General features: G+C 42.6%; 2 protein-coding genes across 12 annotated transcripts in view; one reads left to right on the top strand and one right to left on the bottom strand.

Moving 5' to 3' along the window:
- Positions 1 to 1,359, top strand: part of si:ch211-285f17.1 (sickle tail protein homolog) — a 287,428-nt gene extending 286,069 nt beyond the window's left edge. Inside the window, exon 22 of the mRNA XM_015353441.2 lies at positions 1,125 to 1,359. Within this exon, the coding sequence (XP_015208927.2) occupies positions 1,125 to 1,151 (27 nt within the window). The 3' untranslated portion in view covers positions 1,152 to 1,359. The remainder of the gene's footprint in view (positions 1 to 1,124) is intronic.
- Positions 1 to 18,408, bottom strand: part of LOC102685199 (rho GTPase-activating protein 21) — a 106,339-nt gene that overhangs the window by 5,572 nt on the left and 82,359 nt on the right. For 5 of the 11 annotated variants that reach the window (XM_069191587.1, XM_015353456.2, XM_015353453.2 and 2 more), the window contains 15 exons: positions 12,690 to 12,836; positions 12,430 to 12,532; positions 12,297 to 12,342; positions 9,811 to 9,936; positions 7,311 to 7,613; positions 6,899 to 6,963; positions 6,667 to 6,809; positions 5,683 to 5,825; positions 5,064 to 5,222; positions 4,880 to 4,958; positions 4,306 to 4,379; positions 4,134 to 4,223; positions 3,745 to 3,870; positions 3,613 to 3,654; positions 2,380 to 2,515 (listed from right to left, as the gene is read on the bottom strand). In XM_069191587.1, the coding sequence (XP_069047688.1) occupies positions 2,380 to 2,515; positions 3,613 to 3,654; positions 3,745 to 3,870; positions 4,134 to 4,223; positions 4,306 to 4,379; positions 4,880 to 4,958; positions 5,064 to 5,222; positions 5,683 to 5,825; positions 6,667 to 6,809; positions 6,899 to 6,963; positions 7,311 to 7,613; positions 9,811 to 9,936; positions 12,297 to 12,342; positions 12,430 to 12,532; positions 12,690 to 12,836 (1,782 nt within the window). Of the gene's footprint in view, positions 1 to 1,478; positions 1,762 to 2,379; positions 2,516 to 3,612; positions 3,655 to 3,744; positions 3,871 to 4,133; positions 4,224 to 4,305; positions 4,380 to 4,879; positions 4,959 to 5,063; positions 5,223 to 5,682; positions 5,826 to 6,666; positions 6,810 to 6,898; positions 6,964 to 7,310; positions 7,614 to 9,810; positions 9,937 to 12,296; positions 12,343 to 12,429; positions 12,533 to 12,689; positions 12,837 to 18,408 lie in introns of all 11 variants that reach the window. The other 6 variants (XM_015353455.2, XM_015353458.2, XR_011189947.1 and 3 more) reach the window with 5 other exon arrangements.

Raw genomic sequence — 18,408 nt, 5'->3', positions numbered from 1 at the left:
AACAGAGAAAGATCAGAAGATGTCGAACAGTCAGAGCTCACAGAGATGAAAGCACCACAGAAAGCCACCGCCATGAACGAGAATGCTGTGATTTGTGAGAGGAACCTGTTCAATGAGAATAATGGAAAGGGAACCCTGTTCTCCAAGACAGAAAGCAGATCATGCATTATTTTACAAGCATTGCTTTACACTTAAAAGAATTGCATTCACTAGCATTGGCATTCTTTCCCAACTCAAAGAAGCTATGAAGCAAAAATCAGCTTAAATTTTTAACCTAACATTTGAATTTGAAGTGCCCCTTTCCCCCATTTTCAGTTCAAGTGTGTGGTGTGTATGATGAATTCACCAGCAGGCCATTCATAATTTCCACTTGCAAATACAGGTATACAAAACATTTGGTACGTGTACAATGTGTGATTGAGTGTGCCTGCTGAAGAGCAAACATGGAAAATCTATCCACATGATCCAAAAGCAAAAGGAAATTTCAATTTCTTCGATACAATTTCAAAACCCCCGTTTGTATATAGAAAAGGAAACCTTTGCTTTCCTTGCTCTTCAAACTAAAATGGAAGTGACAATCTACTTTAACATGTAATTCATGATATGGCTTGATTATGTGATGTGAAACGTGAGAAAATGTCTATACAATGCAAGTTTAAAAAATGGAAATATCACTGGCTATGTTTGAGTTAATGATGCACAATGCTCATGACAACTACAACACCATGGTCTTTAAAGAAAAGTTGAAACTGGAATTTTACTACTGCCCTTTACATTTTGAAGACCAGTTATATTATGAAAGGCCTGAAGACATTTACGGGACTGAAACATGTGTCTGCATTTAACAATCGAGGCGAGCAAAGCGATTTATTTACCTATTATGTTTTAAGCTAACTGCAACTAAGGTTAGAATTATTAGCATGAAGGTTTCTCATTTAGCCTGAACATAAACATGATGGGTTTCTTACAAAACGTTCACTACGCCTTTTAAAAAGGCCTCAAGGTTTATTTGGGGCAACACCAGGCACGAGTCGTGTTCTGAACGACAACCGCTCCCCGGTTCGAAGCAAATAAAACCGAGATTCCTAAAAAAGGCTTCACCAACACGATTTTCCTATTCCCAGCTGCTGCGGCCCCGTTTCGAACGGTGAAGGGTTGTGGAGCTGTGGTGTGAGATGCAGGATGAAGACTACAGAGCGGATATGAGGAACGGAGGCCAGACATGACAGGGGGCAGAAAGGGGCTAGCTAAGAGAGGCGTCGACAGGAGGGGCAAACGAAGGCCCTCCAAGGCACAGATCAAGATTCGTTCCAGATTTGTGTGTTTGCTTCACACAATTAAAACTTTTGCTTTATCAGATTGGTTTCGTTTGTATTTTTCCTTCATTGGAAGCAAGCTCAGCCCCGGCACCACACCCCTTGAGACACATGGTTTTTTTTTAAATGCTACACGACTATTACAAAACTGGCGCACCATACCATGCTATTTCTCCTCAGGGTCTGCTTCAGAAATAATAAGAAACAGCAGAAACACTTTCAGAAAGTAGCATTGGTCTGTTGGAAATATTCTTAAAAGTAAATGTACACCACGGATGACAATAATTGTTTTGTTTTTGGATTTACAAGAAACGGGGGTTTCTGCAGACTAGGCAGCTACATTGGGGGCAACAATCCTCCTTCTTCCTACAGTTCCAGCTGTCCATCAGTGACATAACAGAATCCATCAGTGACATCACCGTGTGATAGACTCCTCCCACTTGGCCTGTTTCAAGATCAGTATGTGTAAATGCTGGAAAGCCCTTCAAACACTCAACAAGAAAAACTAGAGACAAAGGGATCAGATTTTTTTTGGGAAAGAACATGCCGGGTTAGTGCAACAGTAGGCAGGATCACACTCAAAAGAGTATTGAAAGAAAAAAAAAAAGCCTATGAAAATCAAACTAAGGAAAAGGACAGGAAGACCAATGAAATGTGCAGGAGGAAACAAAAATCAAATTAAAATAATCAAATCAAAAGTCTGCTCGTTTTAAATAAAATGGTAAAAATAAATCAAATTCTACACAACAAGAACAAACTATTTTAACTATTTTTTTCCATTTATTTTCAAATGGACTCTTACCAGATGGCTACATTCTACAAAAGTCAAAATAGTTTGCCCTTCAGAGACTGACAAATGCTTTGAAAGCTTTTTTCATTTTACAAGAAATACTTTAATGAAAAGCAAATGAATGTGGCTATCATTCTGAGGATTACACTACATTACTCAGCATTAATATAATAGCCCTACTATTTTTACACACTTCCATTCTAAGCAATAACTTCCACAACAATCTTTCAGCTTACAGTTGTAAATGCAATAAAGACGTCGTTGTTAACCCACCCCACAGATCATCTGGTGCAGGCCAGTTACCTGATACATCTCCTGGAGAAGTGCCAGTCCTCCCAATGTTGGGGAGCAAATGATCTATATTTGGCACTGGCTGAGACTCAACTGTATTCTCCTCACGGACTGGGGTCTACAATTGGAGAGAGAGGAGGCAGTGAGCCTTCAGGGTGGAGTCCCAGAAAGATGCTCTTCCCAGAGATCACAAACAGATGATTCTGAGACAATGGACATGTCAACACTAGCATAATCCTAGACCCCAGCATCTTAGGTTTGGTTATATATGGTGCATTGCAGATTACTCTATTCACCCAATGAGCCAAGAACAAAACAGAAAGGTTGTAAAAGAATGTTATAGATTGGATATTGTGACTTGCTTCTCCTGTCTGGAGAAGGAAACAAGTGGTCTGGGAGGCAGCAGTACTGTTAATCTAAAGGCAGCAGCTGGAGAGCTCCAACACAAACTGGCATCTTTGCGATATAAAGTAAATGCTGAAAACCACCACAGTGAAATGTGACTGGGGGGACTGTAATGGGTGGAGACTGTTTGGCATCCCAGGGCCCCAGAGTAATTGTCAAAAAACACAAGATCCTCATAGCTCATTACAGGCAGCGCCTTAAATGCTACAGCAACCCTTCAATTGATTTAAATTCTAACTACAGGGGGGTGAATAAATAGGACCCTCATGTTGTCTGGACTTAATCTATGATTAACGACTTTGCTCCTGTGCAATGCAAATAAAACTGCAGAATACATTTTAGATTTTTTTTTAGACAAAATATAATGAATTCTATAAATCTGTTACGTTATGTGTAAAGTTACGCACTTTATCTGGGCTATGAATAAATCTGAAGCGCACAGCACATAAGGAATGGGAAATCATTTTTACAGCACAAAAGAGGCTGTGAGGATGTCATTGACTCGTGTTTCAATGAACTGACTGGCATACAAGATCAAAAATATACCAGCAAGCCTGCACCAGCAGTATCAGTTCATCGAGCAGATTCATGCCACTACTATACATTTTTCTAACTAGAATGTTTCACCAGAGAGAGTCGTCTGATTCTTCCACCCTAAACTGATGTCAAACACACGAAACTACCTTCAGCTACACAAAAACTCTTCTTCATAAAGGCCTTTTAGAGCTGTTAAGTAGGTTGTTCAGCAACAATGAAGCGCAGAAATGAAAGAAAGCAGCTGTGCATATTATACTTCTCAGACATACACACCCGAGGGTCTTCGCTGGCTCCTTCTGTGAAAAACCAATCATACTGAAACAGAGAAGAGAAAAGGCATCTTCACAATCCGCTGGATTTAAACAAACAAAATAAACAGATGACACCACAACTAAGAAGACATACATGCTGAATTAGTGTCTCCACTATTTTGTACTGGTCAGGCATGTGAGTCACCATGTGAGTCATGTTGTCCTCGGACGTTCTGACCAGGGTTGGGCCAAAAACTATTGCAAGGTTCCGCGGCTCCATCTATAACACAAGGAAAAGTGTTCAGTACTGCACATGGACACACAGGGGTGTCTGGTTCAAGCCATCAATCAATCCATATTAGCGAGCAGTGGAAAAATAAACTCTTACATTTCCCCCTTAAAAATGTTCTTCACCAGTTATTCTTCATTTTTACATTTTATTCTTAATATAGTGTAAGAAATGCAAACAATATGGCATCACAATCACTGCTTAGTTACATTTTCAATATATTCTCTTGAGAACTGTCCTTCGCATTACTTCACCTTGTTTTTTTCTGAGTTTTCAGCCACAGTTTTGAGATGTGCAGAGAGGAACTTCAGAGTCTCATAATGATGGTCTGGCAGCTCGTGAAGCTATAAAAGAAAGGGTTTCAATGGGCTCTGCCTAAATCAATTATACATAAAACAATGCGGCCACTGCTGTAGTGCCACATACCAGTCTTTTCAGTATTTTCAACCTCTCAACTGCGTCTTCAGTTCTGTTGGCGTCTATGAAATCGGCATATTTTTCTAGAAGAAGAAAAGATCATGAACAGACAATCCAAAAAACAATGAAGTACCCAAAACACCCACTAGATGGTGGACTTTACAACAGATTCCATGTCCAAGCAGGAAGTCATTAATGCTGTCACTTCTGGGAGGAACCATCTGACAAAATACCTACAACTACATATATACATTCACAGAAAAGACTTCATGATGCTTTTTAATTGCATGGTCCTAGACAAGCCAAATGTCCTCCTCTCTCCTGTCTTATAGTCTTAGATTTGGCTGTCGCCGATCAAAAAAATATTCTTAAAAAATCCCAGCAATGCTTATAGTTTAAACTGCAATGCACAATTAAATTAGCTTTTTCAAGCGAGTCAAAAATACTACCTGAAAGACACTCTACAAAAACGTATCAACTCTTATGTTTTTTAGCAAAGATGATCAATGCCCAACTCAATAAATCAGACTGAAATGACCTACGAATTGCAAATTCTATGAATCAGGAAGCTGCATGCTCTCACCGTTTGTGAAGAGAGGCTCTGGAAGTTTTCGGAAAAAGGATTTTAGCAAGCTGCTGATCACATTCAGATCCCGCCATTTCTGCCCAAGTCAAGAGAGAGAGAGTGGGGTGAGTTGACCTGAGCCCCTGTGCAGAAACGCGCCGTTCAGGGACGAGCACGAAACGGGCCGGAGGAGCACACTCACATCGTCCTGCACGTCGATGTCGCTCATGCCCTTGTTATTGAGCTCCTCCTGCATGCTGGAGATGGCAGAGTTGTTGCCTGGAACACGATAAATACCTGTGTACTCCAGACCCCTCTCCTCCACCAGCTTGCAGCAGATCTCCACGATTAACGGCACGAACTGGAACACAAAGGACACCGCGTGGTCACGCACACAAACCCTTACACACTTTACATACTGCACTGAATCAAGCAGAATCCGTTCGCCAGAGCAGGAGGGAGAAAAAGTCACCTTTTTCATGTCACCTGGGACATCTTAAAGAAATGAAAGATCAGGTGCACAAAGGTGGAAGACAAAAATGCTAACAGACTAAGGACTAAAATCAGCTCCAGGAACATTTAATTTGTAAAGGGGACTCAGGACAGACAGAATGCCCTTATAAGAACAGGGCTCAGAGTTCCTTCATCTGAAGCACCATGCATCAAGCATCCCTTTGGTCATACCCAAAATCATTGAAATCATTTAGTCAAATTTTATTAATACAATGAATTTTCTGTTGACTTCTTGAGTTAAACAAGTAAAAAAAAAAAGCCTAGTAGCTACCTGAAAATTAGTAAAGTGACAGTGAACTGCGCCTTACTTTGTTTGTTTGAGCAGGTGGGCAGTCGTCCAGTCGAACTCCAAAAGTCACCCCAGCTGCAGTCTTCTTTTCAAAAGGTTTCCTCATTAGCCCAGGAATGCCTTTCCTCCAGGTTCCCTTATCCTTTGGTGGACTGCTGTCATCTGGAAAAGGTAATAGTATTACATTTTCTACTACAAAAAAAGCTGTCCCAGAGAGCTCAACTTGCTGAAGCTTCATGAGCAATGGTCATCGGCAAAGGACAATAGCAGGCATGACGCACAAACCCCATGAGTGTGATAATCCGTGCATTAATTCAACGCGAGAGGCAAAACAGGCAAGCATATACAGATCAAAAGACTTCAAATTTCAACCTGGGGCCTGAGCTGCTGGTTTCATCAAAAACTGCACAGAATACCACAGAGCAGTATACCTACCATAGTCGGGTTGCAGTGCACAAACTACTCATCACACCTGACAACACAACTCTATGAGGACAGTGGTGCAAAGAGCACCAGAAATGATTTCTCAAGCAGTGGAAAATGTGATCTGGTCCGATGAATTATCCTTCACCATGTTGTTGACAAATGGATAAGTGCACATAAGGCATCAACCATAAAGAACTCCACATCCCTGAGTAGTTCTAGCAGTTCTGTAATGCTGTGGAGCGCATGATTTGGGTGCATATTCACAAATGCTCATAAAAAAGCTTTAAGAAAGTGAACAATGTGAGGATTTACACTACAAAAGTGTAGATATTAAAGCAAGGAATGTCATCTCAAAGTGGTATAATGCTTGCAGGACCTCGTTTAGAATACCGCATACAAATATGGTCACCATGTTATTAACAAGTCTTCTGGCATGAGAAACGCTATTTAATTTCTTGACTTTATGAGGTATTGCTGCTTTGGAGCCGGTCCAGAAACAGGAGATCACACGTTCCAGAGAAAACCAGGAAGATGAGAGAAGAGCTCCACTGCACCACCCGAAGTTAGGGGTCACTACCTTTATGGAGCGGCTTTCTTTCGGAATCGTGCTTCGGCGAGTGCGGGCTCTGGGCCTTGGGATCCCCCTTGCCTCCCAGGAAAGCCTGCCGGATGGACTGCCGGGACGGCTTCGGCGAGGGCTCCGTCCTGCTGCTCGGCGAGCTGGGAGACGGGTGGAAGCGTCAGCCGCGCACGATGGGAGAAGGACGGTGAGCACAGGGGTTTCCGACAGGCCCCTCCGGAGCACTCACCTCATCATCGTGTTGTACTCCTTTATCTTCCGGCTTATTAGATCTCGGCTGGTAACGGCCGCGTTCTAAAACAAACCACAATGCCTGGGTGAACTCCTAAAACCTCATTTTGGTCAATCGAAAAAAAAAACCCCAACAAATCTCATTTTATGTACTTGGATAACATTACAAAAACCTTAGGGAAAGTATCGACATTCTTTAACCTCATGTACTACAACACGTTACGACAGAAGACATGCACATTTTCCCAGCACAATTCCCTTGCGAATGTGGAAGACAACTACGTCGTGTACTGTGCTAGGCTCATCAGTACAAGTAAAAGAAAGCAAACATTCAGGGATTTGCACAGAAATAACATTTTTACTTCTGCGTTCAAGAAACGCGGGAGCACGTCCTGCGCAGGCCTGCCCACCTCTTCATCCAGGTTACTGTTCTCCTGAATGACCCGTATCCAGGAGAGCATGTCCTCCCTGTCCTCGGCCTGGAAGAGGTGCTCGCAGTCGGAGGTGGTGAGGCGGAACACGTTCTTGCGCTTGGTGTCGCTGTAGGAGATGTCGATCAGGCAGGCCCTGATGCTGATGGGCTGCTGCAGCTCCTCCTCGGCCTGGGAAGAGCCGTGCGCCAGCGCCTCCTTCTTGTCCTTGTAGAGGCACAGCGAGGGACCTCGCAGCACCGCGTACATCTGCTTCCACGGGCGGATCCCGCCTCCCACGCGCTGCCGCACACAGAAAAGGAAAGACGCGGCCAAGTTTAAAACGTCCGTTCCAGACGAGGTCGCCACTGTGCGACAAGACGGAACACTGGGGCAAAATGTCAAAGGTGTTAAATGAGAAATTTCAATGAAAATAAAAAACACTCTACTTTCTACAAACAAAAATTCAATTTTTCATCTGTGAGGTCTACAGCACTTGAAACATCCAATAAACTCATTTCTGGACATGTCAAGTGCTTCATTCTTGCATGAAGTCTTCAGACAAGAGCAGGCCATTTGGCACACCTACGGGGTTTGGTGTGCAGCTGATCTGACTGATGTGAGAATCGCACCCAGACATTTCGAGAAGTAGATCATGGTATTTGTTTCAACAAAGCTTGTTCAAGTCCCTCAGAACTCCTTATACAGAGAAGCATCTCTTCTTTCCTTAAGATCTCCACTACTGCATTTCTCATGAAGCAATGTGGATACAATTGTTCACTATTCACAATGAAGCAAAAAGAGGAGACTATTTTTAAGTCTAAGATTGTTTATTATTTCCAATAAAAGCCTAGAATTTCCCATTTTTATCAAGAGGCTGCCTTTAAAAAAAAAGTACAATAAAAACCTCTATTTTCATGAGTTTCTACATTCATAATTTCAAGTACTTTCACAAAATGACTCATTCAAGGGTTGCACAGTAGGAGAGGATATGCGGACCCCCCCCATCTCACTGATCTACTTCGCCCGACCTGCATCAGTCTCAGTAAAGGACTATCTTGGTTTGTATGGAAAGTGGCGTTTTAACATTGCCTCTAATTTGCAGGAAACTCACTGCAGAAAAACATCAGGGCAAAAGGGAAAACTGTATATTTGTAGACATTTTAAACAATCTTTCACCGATACATAAAGAAGCACGTTTTCAGGAAACTGGCACTTTAGATCACATTTCTCTGAAAGGAACTTTTCCCTCAAGACTTCAAATATGACAGTTTACAAGGGGATATTTGCTACATAAAATTAAGTTGGTCTATAAGGTGGCAACATCTTTTAATCTTTTGCAGAGCTACTCTGACTCTTGCAAAATGCATCACTATAATTTGGTCCTTGGTTTAATTCATAATTGATAAATTGACAACCAACTTGATTTAATAATTAAGGCACCGGTTGAGTTGAAGTACAGCAGTATAACAGCCTGGGGGGGCCACAGGTTCAGCAGGTCCAACAATCCAGTGCATTAACAAGTAACAGGTTGCCAGTGTTTAAATGCATTCATCTGCTGTTGAACAGTTTTCAACTAGTTTCCCTTGGGTAACAGTGACAGTATGTAACTACAGCACAAGCCACCATGCCCACTACTGTACTGTGAAGCAAATAAAAACTGCAAATGCAAGTGTGTGGGTACAGAAAAATTCTGATTTACATTCTCTAGAGAACTATGAATAAAAGGATGTTATTTAGCAAACTTACAATTACACTAGTTTTAAGGTTATTTGGAAACAGTACAAAAAACATTTCTGTGGGAGCTGATTAGCTGATCTGGGCACTTGAGATATTTCTGAATAAAGCAGAATGAATACAGACAAACTGCAAGTTTTTCTGTAATACAAGCTTATGAAAGGATCATACAATGGAATTAACAAAAAAAACATGTTCAAGAACATAAGCAGTAAAGCTGCAGGAAATATGGATGTAACCAAAACACTTCTAATGAAAGCAAAATGACTAGATACTGGAGTTTGACAATCAACTCAGCTCTTAGGCTATAACAGCTAGTTCCACACCTAATTTTACCAAATGAACAGCTTTTTGCCAGCTCGAAGTGCTGCTGTTTTAAAGGGACCTACAGAACAGTTAGACACTAGGCCAGACAACCACGGTCTGGACAAACACTTCCACGGAAAGATGTGAAACCATGTAAAGAGAACGTTTAAAAACATCCCTCTCTTTAATGTTTCTGAAGGGAAAGTCAAAAATAATTCAACCATTAGTGTTTATTACAGGCTGATCAACTTATGTTCAGCAAGGCAGCTTCTACAAATGCTTATAGCAATGGAGTTCAGAAAAACGAATATTGTTAATATCCACGTCCTTTAATTTCTGTGTTAAATGTTTAAAAGCAATGGGTTTCAGATCCCTTCCATTTTCCCAGGACTTCTCTCCCACTCAAGAGCCTGTGCCCTACAGAGCTCTGAGCTGCACGTTCAGAAAAGGCTCTTACCTTGCTCTTGTCTGTGGACAGCTGGCGGAAATGAAGCCACCCTTCCTTAGTCGCATCACTAAAAACATCAGAGGAAGAATCTCTTCTCGACCCCGAATCTTCAGAAGACTTCTGGCCGTCCACAGCCTAAACACGAAAACAACCGTTACAATTCCTACAGACGAAGAAGCCTGAAGCAACATCATCTCCACCGGGGAAACACTTCTTTACCAGTGACATGCTGCCCATCTTGCTTGCCTGCCTGCACACCGGCACTTATTACATACTAGAAGACGCTCTGTACAGCGAATCTCTCCGGCCTTCGGCTGGACCTCCTCCTCGCAGCTCTCTGGCCACTTGAGAAGCGTGACTCTGCCCCTCCTGAGCCCTCAGGCCCGCGCGGGGCGGCAGCTTGGGCCCGTCACGGGCAGAGGCAGTCCCAGCGGCACGGGCACAGCGGAAGAGCAGCAGGAGGGGGGCTTTTCATTTCACTGCCAGCAACTACTGCTGCACGCTGTATTGTTGTGCATTTGATACATAAACTTTGATTGTTGCAAAAAGCTGTGCCTCAGAGGCATTCAACAGCTGAAAACCCACTATATTCACAGGGATACAGGCAACAGACATTTTTAAACAAGTAACAAGCTCTCCTCTTCCCCTCGTAACATGTTTCTTGAACTTTTGCGGCATAAAAGGAGAAGAAATATTAAGAGGTACAACTTTATTACACTGTAATACCAGCACACTGCAAACTACTACTGCTTAAACTGTTGGGTTTGACAGTAGAGTGATTTAAAGGAGAGCTGGGCACCATGGTATGACATCTTTATCCTCCAGGGCTGACTGAGGGAGACTATGCCTTTAAGAGCCTGTTGTCCGAAACACTCATGGTTTTTAGGTGCATATACAGTAGCTACATACCACACAGCAATGCTAAATCCACTTCATTCCCCTGCCCATTCCATCTCCCTTTATACTTTTACTTTAAGGGTTATAGTGATTATCCTTATCACTAAGGCATCAGCCCCACTATTACATTATAAGGAGCCGTACAGTTTATAGATGTGTAGATCTTTTTATAAACACACATTACCTGTGCTTTGAAGTCAAGAACAACACTGAAGTATAGGACAAAAACACAATACCCCCTTTCTCCAGATGACTGAAATGAACGGAAGAAGCTTTGATGGTCTTCATGCTGTATTCACCTTAACTGAAAGGTTTAAATGCAACTCTGTTCCTCCTTTCAACTCAGAAACTTGCTTCATTCATACAGACAGCTTATTATTCCAGAGGCCATGTCTTTACTTTCAGGGAACATGAATACCTTAAATTACACACTACAGGTTTCAAACACCAGAGCTTCGAGTTTCTGCTTTTGTTTTGTCACCTCATTCATGCTTTGGGAACTGCTGTAGCCTTAATTCCCGATATAAATTTAGGACACAGAATTTGAATATGAACTAAAAAAATAGATTTAGATTTAGGACAAGGGTGAAATCTAAAATTTAGAGATTTTAAATCTTTGAATATTTGTTAATTTGAGAAAAAGGCAATAAAAGCCATAATGGTGACCTGAAGCAGAAAAATCCCGAAAGAAGCAATGGGCTTCTTTTAAACAACAAGAACATCTTGAAAAAATTGAAGTTGAACATTTTTTTTGCTTAAATAAGTGCAGAAAGCAGAAACTGCCTGAACAATGTGTGGCTCGGGATAATGTGTTTGTTTGCACTCACCGGCCTTTTTTTTTACACGAATAAGTACAGAAGGAACTTGCGGTCTTCTTCACACAGTGTTCGAAAGTATAAATCAGGGGTGTTGAGTTCAGTTTCTGGAAGACCAAGTGTCTCCTAATGTTTGTTCCAACTTGAGTAGTCAAACAACTAAGATAAATCTCTTAAGACATGGGCTCTTAATGGCTTCAAGGACTTACTCAAAATATTCACTGCACTTAATGTACACCTACCAGTGAATCACCTGTGATACAGTTTAGAAATCATTATGCAGTGAATTAAATGATTATAATAACTATGTGGCTTGTGTGGAACAAAAAAAAAACAAGAATATCAATGTGCAACTCTTGAAATAAAGTTATCAGGGTGTGACAACATGGGGAAAAAAAATAGTCCTATCCAACACTAACATTCTATATCTATGCTTGTTATAGTAGAAATTATTATACATGTATTTATTGGCAAACAAAAAGGACAAGCTTGATATTTTACAGGGCATGCTAATTTCATACCCATGTAGGCTGACTGTACAAGCACAGGCAGGTATCCGATAACTGCCCTGTGCATATAATGATGACTGCACACAGCTCCTGTAAGATATCTAGCTTAGCTACGCATGGAGAAAGGACGGGGAAATGGGACAAAAGACTTTCAGCACGTTTTTCAAAACACACTCACAAATACAACTTATTTTAATATTCAAATCTGAAAGTGGCTTTCATCCTGATGAAACACTTGACTCAGGACAATACTGACTTGAACTGTTTGACTCACCTTTTTAATTCCCTTCAGACTGGACACGTGTTTAATGGATGATCTTCTAACAAGGGTAGAAATAACATTCAATTAGATATCTGCAATATCCCTTCTTAGGAACAAAAAAATAACGGGGAAAAAGCCAACTTACGATCTTCCTTCTTCTCTGTAATTATCCAATCCTTCATCGTACGATTTTGATCGCTCTGTTTTCGTACCAGACTGGGACTCCAGAATAGTGATCCTAAGAGAATCTTCAGGTGAAGATTAAAGAAGAAAAAAAGAAGAATACAAACGACTTCATTACAGCTGCCAGAGAGTGCAGGAGAATGTCATGTGAGCAATGCCATGTCAAGTACATCAATGCCAACCCAGCACACGACAGAAACCCAGGTGGAGTCCAGCCCTTACCTTGGTCATGAGACAGCTGGCGCCGAATGACAGGAGATGGAGAGGTTGGGCTGGGGGGGATTGTAGTTATGGCTGGTGCGACAGAAATCACAGCAGAAGCTGGAATGTGTGCGACGTCATGGTCAACGCTGGGGCTGGAAGGCTCATCTGGAACAACGCAACACACGCAAGGGGTTACTGACTGCGGTCACCATGTCACGCCAACACGGCCTGCTCTGTTTGCTTTGCCGCAGCTGAGACACCCTTTACAAGTACTGCAGAGGGCCGCACTTCCCTGTGGACAATGAGGTTCGCTCTCCATTACTGCGTGTTAACTGCACAAGTAACTGTTGAAAACGTATGAAATAAAATCCACTGATCAGAATACTACTGAGATCAATGCTGAAAAATGAACCAGTCTCCACTATCACTCAGTTGCGAACATAGGATATTTAATATTTAATAAACGTACCACAAAGGAAATTGTTTTCAAGTACTCGATTATAAAATGATCAGTGCCTCATGAAGAAAAAACTACTAGTTCAAGATAAGCATATTTGGTTTTCCAATATTACAACATTAAAAAATTGAGACATTTTACCACTGTAACACTGCACATTCACATGCTTACTGATCAGGTACAACAACAAGCAGTGTACTGTAAATTTTCAACATGCTGAAACTCCTTTATATTTTGTCTCCTTTATATTTGTCTATAGCACATGGAAGAAATCTCAGTGTAAGTTTTCAAATCCTTACAGTAACTGCTACAGCTCCGTCACCAGTTATTTTTAATATCTGAAATGCAAGTGGCTTTATAAAAGGTACTTCGATGGATAATAACCTACTTATATAGCTCCTTTCCAAACCCAAGGACACCGAAAACTATACACAACATAAAAACTTTCACTACTTTTATTTTTTAAAACTGGTTGTGAATCTTACTAAACAACTGTAAAATGATGCCTTAAGGCTCAGAAGAATCGAAGCAAGGCAGCACCTGGCCTAAACCTAAAGATTCCTGCTTCGGCATCTTGCTACTCAAGAAAAAGCACATCAAGTAGCCGTAAGGGAGCAAATATGAGAGATCCGGTCTGACACTCCCCGACACTTTATTTGGAGACTTGTTCCAAGTAAACAGCAAGTAGCGACACTTCATTTCCCAAACTGAAGTGCTCATCTGACTTATCAGATGACCTAACAGCTGCAGGCCTGAGTAATTCACACGCACAAAAAGAAAAATCACAAAGCCAAAGGTGTCACGATTGAAAAGAAAAGAAGGGGCAGCTTTCACAACGCTTCCTTTCAGTCTTTCGTCACGGCTATTGGACTTGCATGCGTCGTTGCGCCATCAGCTGACGAGAGGCCGTGAAACGTCAAGCCTCACAGATGAACCTAACTCAGCATGAGCTGCTTCAGGTAGAGAGAGGTTTATTCACACAGGGTTGGACACTCCCTGTCCAATTAGTGCACACGGTCCAAAGCTGTGCAAGGAAATGCTGAACACACAGATGACTGATGATTAATAAGTAACCCAGTTAGATCAGCAATGTCTGGCTTTGTGTCTGTGAGATTACTTGCCCTTTTCTTTCACATCAGGAACAAGCACATACTATTCCTATCTACACAAAGAAAGGCCTCCCTCAGAACAAAAGCAAGTAACCTGTTGATCACACACTTCAAAGGCATGTCTACATTAAGTTAGAATATGTTCAAAATTAGCCAACATCATTACTTCATATACCATCTTATGAACAAAACCCTAGAATAAAAAGTTTTTTGTATTCTTCAACAAAACTTCAATTCCCACAGAACAATCCACAGAGCCTGTACTGAATGAGGACATGTTTTATTTTTGCCCTGTCCCCCTTCTTAAAAACAGGAATGTTCTACATTTTTTCAAACTCCTTCCTGAAATGCCCCAGTGCGCAGCTCTTTTTGAACTTCCAGAGTGCTGCCATGGGGGTTTTGGTTCTAAAATTAAGCTGCTGCCCTAGTTTCTGTTTCTCACTCTTACCCTGCATGTTCAGAATCAAGCGAGTCAGTGATATGTTAATCAGCTGCTACAGCGACCTACCAAGTGGCTCTTCAACTAAATGCTCATAGAGCTGATCGCAGTCCACACAGGTCAGGCATCTCATGTCCAGCAAAGCCCCTGGGCTCCCCAGGCATCGCCACAACGATCCCTCCCTCGTCTGCAGCCGGGATTCTTCCAGCAGCAGCATTTGTGCGAAGACGAATTACCCAGGGACAAATTCCAGAAGGAAAATATTCCACCCAAGTCCATCCTTACTCACAGACTCCAACTGGGGAAATGTTAGTTTTTCTGTCAACCTTTGCACAAACGGCGAACAGAGGCAGTTCTGTGCTTTACATTGGCTATTCTGACTTAACATGATACTGGACATCGAGCTTATTGCTTATGCAGGGCCTCTTCAAACAGCCTATTGAGATGTGCCAACTTCTCAAATACTGGTTTGTTCTTCTTTGCACGTGGACCAACAGAGCGTGGGTTTGGAATTGTGCGGCGTGAGTTCTGTGAGATGCCTTTGTCTGCACCTGCTGGGTGTCCTGTTCAATTTAAATGCAGCTTTCAACAAATCTAGGCTATTATCAATATCTATTCACAATTTTACTCTTCCACTATTTGTTTTCCACTTGTTGAAATCTCACTCAGATCTTTAAGCCACGTCAGGGTTACAGTTTCATACTTGACTTGTATTATATGCCCTGTATGCTGATCTCTCATCTTCTGTTGTTACTCAGATACCCTCAATTGTTCACGCTTTGGAACCCGTTTTAAACCTTGTCATTTGTTAATTTAATTTATAATTTCTAGTGATTCTAAATGTAAGTTGTGCATAGTTTTTCTTGCTCTACAGAATTACAGGGAATCAAAAAGAAAATCTCCCATCTGAATAAAGTTATTTAAAAAGCTGGTTTCGCATTCAACAGCACGGTATCTACACAGGAGCAGGGGTGCAACTCTAAGAAAATTTAGACCATGACAAATGATTCAAAAAGCGCTAAAATTCAAATTGTTAAAAAATGGCACGAACAAACCTGATCCGCTCTAGGCCAGTGCCACTATACAGTAGGTGGCGTCAGCGGAGAAGCTGACTCATCGAGTGTCCCGGCATAACTAATGCTCAGGGAAGGTCCCATTCAAGTTCCTGCAAGTTCTCCACAGCTCTGAAATCTCACAGCTGTGTTTTCCCATAAATTAACACGTCTCCATTACCATAAGACAGGGATTTATGAATGGCTGGCAATTGATTTGCGTAGCAAAAACATTCCCATCATTTCTCACGGCATTCCATATAACCGAAGATCTTTCAGGTGGTATACATTATACCCCACCGGACGTTAGAAGGAAGACGGAATATGCCGCGAGACGTGCGTGGCAAGGAAGAGCGGGGGGCGAGCGGGGCTCCCCGGGGGCTCCCACAAGCGCGGACGGTGCTCGGTGACTCTGTGCGCACCAGTCTGAGCCCAGGTCCCGCCAGGACTTGACCTGCTGCCGGGATTCTCCAACAGGCACGGGCCTGCTGCCGGCAGGGTGGCGCTTAGCAGCCCCCCCGCCTCTCCACCGATCGGTGCTGAACCCCCGCACTGGGCTGTGTAGCCTCTGCCACAGCAGAAGACGGAAGAGCAGGCAGGTCAGGGGCGGAGTGAGGCCGCAGGTTCCACAGCCAGCAGACAGGAGGTAATAAATATGCTCCAAATCGGGGATGCCATTTTAGTTTGAAAAACCATTTATGGTCACCGGCTTTAAAAATACTGCGCCCCACTGCACACCTGCAGAAAATGTAGCATTGTAGTGCAACCGATTCCAATACGGCACAAAAGGTGTGTTGTCATGCGACTGCAAGACTTGCAAAGCACTGCTTTCAAAGGGATTCACGATGCTGTCAATGTTTTTGCATTTTCTTGCAAGTATTGCAGGGAGTTGCAAAGCTTTCTGCCTATGACAGGTCTGTCTGTCAATGCACTCTTGTATTATCACCATAATCCCAGCAAACCCTGCGACTGCACAACATGGAAGCATCTGATATACGCAAAAAGCCCAGAAGGCAGCAAGAACCATACTGTTCTACCGCCTGGACATTACCACTGCATTACGATGAATCAACCGGGAGTCAGTTTCCCCGAAAGCTTGGCAGCTACGTGACAACTGCCTGATCACTCTAAAGCTAAATGAAAAAACATGTCATCCTCCACAGCCTACGAGGTTAAATGTGAACAGGCAAACTGCCACCTTCACGTTAAAAGGAATGACGCAAGACTACAGTCTTGAAATGTTACTAACATTTTCTTGGGCTTATGTTACTATATACTGTATGAACAGATCACCAGGCTCATTCTGCAGCATGAAAGCTCTAACATTGAACACAGATCAATCCAGTAGTAGCATCGCATAACTAAACTAAGGCCACAGGTCTGAAATAGTTTTAAAGGTATGGAAATGCCTCTGTTCACTCTTTTGCATGTGGTCACTGTTTAATTCACATTCTTGGGACAGTTTCATTTGGATTACTATTATTGGATTTTGGCAGGGTGTTCTAGTGGTTATGCAGGCTTTACAGACATGAATGTGATACACCAGTAATTAGTGAAAACTGGACAGTAACAGTCTTGTGATCTGTTTTTACTAATCTTTTGGAAGATTTAAAATTGACATCAGGCCAATGGGGTTTCAGACCTGCATAGTCGTGCACAGCTCAACTACTCATCTACTTCAACACACAACAAAAACTTTGCTATAGAAGCTAGATTCTTATTATTTTCACTCACCAAACACTGTACTGTTGATTCTGGTTGTGCAGATGATTGAGCACAACACTGCACGATCTCAAGGCTGCTTGCAGAAGAGAGGCTGGAACTAAATGATCAGGAAGGGTAGACAGCTCTCCCCAGACACAGACTGACTGAGAGCAGTAAGCCAATCAACAATCAGGTCCTGTTTTCCAGATGTCAGTGTCTCATGAATGCTGCTAATCTTTGCATCCTGACACAGCGGAAGAACTCTAATATAGAAATTCTTGAAAGGGCACTGAACGAGGTACCAGATTATAAACCGAACAATTGTCTCAAATCTAACCCAGACAGAGCACAGACAGTCTAAGGGTCATAAAAATGAGAAGCAGCTGGTGTATTTAGAGGTAGTAATGGACCAAGTACTGAGTTACAAAAAAACATACCAATAGATGCCAGGGTTAAAAAGAATCGAGAAAGCTTCCAAACCAAGCAGGTAGCACAGTCTACTCTACGCTCTGCGGCCTTCATGCTGTGGCTGAATGTGCCTGTTCTGCTCAAGTCACCATCAGCATGTTGATGCCACCTTGTGTCATAGGATTCTGTACTCAACAGGCTGCCTCAAAGCCATCAGGAGAAAGCGTGCCTGTCCCTTTCCCGAGAACAGCCTGCTGTCCTGACCCGTATTACTGACCACAGCTGCAGAGAAAACAGGTGAGGAGCCTACAGAGGGAGGACAGCGAGGAGCCAGTGCAGGACTCCCAAAAGCAAGAGGCAGACCCTGAACGGGCAGAGCAGGTGTCAGCAGACGCCACGTGGCCCCTGTGCCACCAACGAGTAGCTGTTCCAGGAAGAGAAAAGCACAATGCCCTGCGGCACTGAATGACACTCCACAAGACATGGCCACGCCCGAAACAGTATCCTGCGCAGGACCCCGGAAGTGCAGGGATGCAAGGAGTCACGGTTGGATGGGTTGAGATGCGTT

The sequence above is a fragment of the Lepisosteus oculatus genome, chromosome 6, assembly GCF_040954835.1.
Source record: "Lepisosteus oculatus isolate fLepOcu1 chromosome 6, fLepOcu1.hap2, whole genome shotgun sequence".
In the NCBI taxonomy this organism is placed as follows: Eukaryota; Metazoa; Chordata; class Actinopteri; order Semionotiformes; family Lepisosteidae; genus Lepisosteus; species Lepisosteus oculatus.
Note: the sequence above shows the minus strand (reverse complement) of the source record. Positions and strands in the feature narration are given on the sequence as shown.